Source organism: Impatiens glandulifera, chromosome 1 (genome assembly GCF_907164915.1).
Source record: "Impatiens glandulifera chromosome 1, dImpGla2.1, whole genome shotgun sequence".
NCBI classification, from domain to species: Eukaryota; Viridiplantae; Streptophyta; class Magnoliopsida; order Ericales; family Balsaminaceae; genus Impatiens; species Impatiens glandulifera.
The window spans coordinates 100,844,844-100,850,151 of record NC_061862.1 but is presented as its reverse complement, the minus strand read 5'-3'; the positions used below and the strand labels follow the sequence as shown (position 1 = coordinate 100,850,151).

The following is a 5,308-nucleotide window of genomic DNA, read 5'->3' as shown; positions in this document are numbered from 1 at the left end:
TGTTATGCAGAAATCTTATTAAAATTAGCTTATTGAAAGCTCCTTCAAACCAACCAACCTTAAGCTTTTACACATCAATCATTTTCTTCATAAATTGTTCATATTTTCAATTTAAATACCAATATATATAATAATCACAATATTCTTTATATTATTTTAAAATATTAAATACACACTAAACATATTTTCATGGTTTCTCCAATTAGAAAATTAACTATTTTATAAATTTAATTATTCTTAAAGTTAATGTTGAATGTTCTTATGTTATTACCAAATAAAATTGTTTCTAGTAGACTAGTTTAGAACAACAATACTCTCTCAATGATGGGAAAGAATAACAGCACAACCTAATTGTGATATACTTTGTTTGGTATCGTTTTTTTTGGTTTAAAATTAATTATTTGATAAAAGAAACGTATGTTATTTGAGTTTTTAATTTGTTTAATTATTAAAATGTTTTTTATAATTAAAATTTAAAATTAATAAAAATAAAGTAAAGATATTTTAGTATTTTAATTGATAAAATAATTAATTTGATATTTAAAATATAATTATAATAATGTGATATAAAATAATTTAAAAAATTAAACCAATTCTTATAATTATAATAATAATGTTATGAAAGAATATCAACACAACTTGTAAGTTATTGTGACACTTCCAATAATAATGGGACAACACAACTTATAAGTTATTGTGACACTTCTTATAATAATGGTCTACTTGAAAACTTCTTTATGAAAATTGAATTGATTTTGAATCAAAAGAATATATTAACAATTTATTTTTTCAAATATTTAACTTAATTAGATATTTATTCATATATTTTTTTCAAATTCATATCTAACATTAAAAAATATTTCAAGATGAACCCAATTTAAATTTCAAAAACTCAAACTTTAGTGGCATAATAGTACAAACATTTATAAGGTGCTACAAACTCAACATTAGAGATGAGGTTATAAATTATAACATAACCAATGTATAATTATGAAGACACATATAAAAGGATTATAGCCAAAATTTATTTAATTTGTTCTAAGAAAAGACCTCTCTTGGCAAGAGAACATCAATATCAAACTATATACACAAAGATTTACTTACTTTGTTCTCGAGGCCAACCAACCGACCAATCGACCAACCAACCAACCAAACCGTCTTAACTTATCATCGTATCCAACAAATTACAATAAAACCGCCAAATTCAAGAAATAACACATGTATTCGGATTCTCCTCGGTGTTCTGATGGTAATAGTAATGTGTGTTGGCGGGAGGATAATGAGACCTTTGATTTTGTTGTTGTTGTTGCAAATAATTATATTGGTATTGGTAATAAGGCGGAGGAGGAGGAGGGTAATATTGTCGAGGAAAAGGAATGAAACCGGCCATCTCTGGCTCTTTCTTCTTAACCTCGGCTTCTTTCTTAGGTTCTTCCTTTTTCGGCTCTTCCTTCTTACCTTCTTCCTCTTTTTTCGCCTCTCCATCCTTCTTAGGTTCTTCCTTTTTACCTTCTTCCTCTTTCTTTGGTTCTTCCTTCTTCGCTTCTTCTTTTTTCGGCTCCTCCTTCTTCGGTTCCTCCTTCTTCTCTGGCTCTTTCGCCGGACCAACACTTATAATGTCGGTGTTCCAAAACTTGCGTAGTTTGCTCACTATCGGTATCGGATCAACAGTTCCAATCACGGTTAGTTTCTTTTCTTTCATGTCCATTGAAATTGAGTCAATTCCTGCAATTCTCATATTAAAATGAGTATTTTTCTCTAGTTCACAATTTATTTGTACAAAATGGGATTAAATTAAACATTGTTTTCCAAAAAAAATAAATTATGTTCATCAACATGTCTCTATTTAAATATATATACTTTTCAATTGAATTGGAAAAATCATCTCATTTTTTTATTATTCTCTAATGATCTAATATTGGATTTTAATTGTGGAATGAGTTTAAATATTTAAAAAAAATTAAAGGGTTATTTGAAAAAATCAAAATTATCATGAAAACAGAGTTGATTGTTATGAATGTTTGAATTGAATTATTATTTATTATTTAATATTTTAATTGTTGGTCATCTCACTACAAACCTCTCTTAAACATAAATAAATTATAATACATATATATATATATATAAGAAATCAAATAAACCAAGATCAAACAAGCTTGATTTAAAATCAAACAGCAACTTAGAAAGAATTAGTAAAGAAGAATGAAAAAGTAAAAAACAGGACATAAAGAAAACAGTGTTTGAAGATGAAGGAGAGAGAATTGATTAGGTTTACCTTGAAGAGAAGAGACTATCTTGAGAGCCTTCCTCTTATCTTTATCATCATGCAAATCTAACTTGAGAATGAATTTCTGCATCAATAAACAAGATAACTAGATCAGTTTAAGATGAACTGAGAAACCAAGAAATCAGACAGAACTAATTGAGATCAATCAATCAAACAATTGAAACATGCATGTTGAAATCAAATCGAAACCCAGATCGGAGAATCAAAGAAGAACAAAACAGAACAGAAAAGAACCTTCATTTGTGTTTGATGAAAATGCAAATGGGATCTGAAATGAGATTCTTAAGAGAGAAAGAAAAAGGTAGAAATAGAGAGAAATGAGAGAAGAAAAAGAAAGAAATTTGCTGTTGGTGAAAGAGATGGGTAGGGGTGAGATTTGAAGATGAAATAAAAACAAAGCAATCCGATTCAGAATGGAGGAATGCAGAATAGGAGAGAGAAAGAGAGAGAGGAAAACGAAAGGACAGACTCTCTCTCTCTCTCTAAGATGATGACGAAATTATTTGTTTAAAGTGAAGTGTCTTACTGTGGGCTAGGGGCTAGTTTAATTATGTAATTGAGACACGATTGAGAATATGCCGTTTTTTTAAATGATTAATTTATTATAAGAAAAAATACAACAAAACTAATCATTACATAAGCGAAAATAAAGCCAAATATAATTGGCTACTTATAACAAGTAATTAAAGAGTAAAAAGGAAGAAGTCGGAGGAATTCGGATTTAGAATTTGGAGGTTGTTTAGAAAATTTTAGATAAAATTAGTTAATAAAAGTAAGTTTTATTAATTTTTTTTAATAAGTAAATAAATAAACAGTGAATTATATTAAAAAAATTAAAATGTTATATTACATTTCTATCGTACAAAATAAATAAATAAAAAAATTTCGATATAAACTTCAACCTTCCCCCGAACCCCTTACATAGATCCATCACGAGTAAAAAAATACAAATAATTCCTTGATCATGTCCATCATTTTCAAGCAAATCGAACACACGCAAACAAAATGAAAGATTCATAAGCTTTTTTTATATTTGGGTTTTAGTTTTATTTTTTTATCAACAACTTAATCATAGCTTTTATTCACTTAATTATTATTTTTTATCTATTAAAATACTAAAAAAAATATTACTAACTCAAGAAAAGAAAAGATAAAAAAAATATAAATGTGTTTTGATATATAAATTTAAAATTTGATGAAACAAGGTTCTTTATAGAAAAAAAATCTGATAAATCCGAAAAACTTCCTTATACAATCTCCATCAATTTATAATACTCCATTGTATAACCAAATAATTAACTAATAAATAAATTGAGTATTTTCTAATGTAATTTAATAATTGATAAAATAATAGGTTAAATCCAACTAACTTATTAGGTGGATGATAAGATAAAAACAAATCTATTGAATTGTTTATATAATAACATATTAAAGTAATTTTGTGGAATAATTTAGTGCACAAAATTATAAATAAATATATTTTACGTTTAAATTTAATCAATTTTTTCTCATTATTTTTTAATATATATATATATATATATATATATATATATTCTTTCTCTTTAATTAATTTTATTTTTTTATTTTTTATTTATTCTCTTTAATTTATTCTATCTTTTTTTTATTATATATTAATATAGAATTATTATAATAATAAAACATAAAGTTAAATAAATAAATATATATATATATATAAATTAAATAATGAATAAAAAAATAGACCATAAAAGTGAGTATATAAAAAGTATAATAAAAATGTAAAGGAATTTTATTATTTACTTAATTATTTATAGGAAAAAGTAAAAAAAAAATATAATAAAAAATATTTATTTAATTATCTATTTTAATTAACTTATTTAATATATATATATTATTTATTAAATAATATTATAAATATAAAAAAAATCAATTAACTATTAAATAAGCTAAATCAAAATTATCTCACATTTACAATTAAATAAGCCCTATCAAACGTACTACATGTAATTAAATTTATCAAACTTACCTAAATGTGTAGGTGAGGACAACATGAGTTTTGAGTTTCATATATTAAAAAATTGTTAATGTTTTTTTTACAAAACTTAGGTTTTTTTTAATAGGTTATGATTATTAAATAATTTATCAATTTCTTTTTATTAATCATATCACCCTTTTATCAATCAAAATTAGTTATCATTGAATTGTACAAGAGTTTTAGATAAATTTGGTCATACTACGTGGAAGAAATTATATTTATTTATATATTTGACTGTCAAGATAGTTCCAATTTTAATAATTTTCTTAATATATAAAAAAACAAAAAAAATCATAAAAGGCGAAAAATGAGAATTTTATGATAAGAAATGGTAAAAAAATTATTGACATTTTTTAAATAATTAAAAATTTAACCATTCTCATATATTTAAACACCATCATTTCTTACCATTTCTTATCACATATTTCTTACTCTCTTTTCCATATATATATATATATATATATATATATATATATATATATATATATATATATATATATATATATATATATATATATATATATATATATATATATATATATATATATATATATATATATATATATATATATATATAATAAGAATAAAGTTCCCTATACAACTATTATTTAGATGTATATACTAATAAAACTTCATTTAAACATATATATTATTAAAAAAAATTAGTTTATTTGGTCTCTTTTAATAAACCATAATTAATTTTTATTTTTTAATTAAATATTAATATATTTTCTCTCTCATTTTTTTATTAATAAATAAACACTCTATTTTTATCTTTTTCATAAATATTTTATTATTTTTATATGAGTATTTATTATCGATTATTTTATTATTTTAATATATATATGAGAGCATTCGTCATTAATTATTTTAACTTTATATTTTATATTTTTTTATTTTTTTTTATATTAACATTTATTATTGATTATTTTAATTTGGTCCCAATGATGGAATATAACAATGATTTATACTTTCAACAATAAAAAAATTTTAACACAAAAATAAAT

At 22.6% G+C, this 5,308-nt stretch overlaps 1 protein-coding gene across 1 annotated transcript; it reads right to left on the bottom strand.

Annotated features, from left to right (window-relative positions):
- Positions 1-1,009: 1,009 nt before the first annotated feature.
- On the bottom strand, positions 1,010-2,589 carry LOC124922573 (heavy metal-associated isoprenylated plant protein 39-like). Its single transcript, XM_047463297.1, has 3 exons — positions 2,522-2,589; positions 2,276-2,351; positions 1,010-1,725 (listed from the first exon to the last, which is right to left on the bottom strand). Exons 1-3 carry the CDS (start codon positions 2,525-2,527, stop codon positions 1,205-1,207), a joined length of 603 nt encoding a protein of 200 aa, XP_047319253.1. The 5' UTR covers positions 2,528-2,589; the 3' UTR covers positions 1,010-1,204.
- Between the last annotated feature and the right edge of the window lie 2,719 nt (positions 2,590-5,308).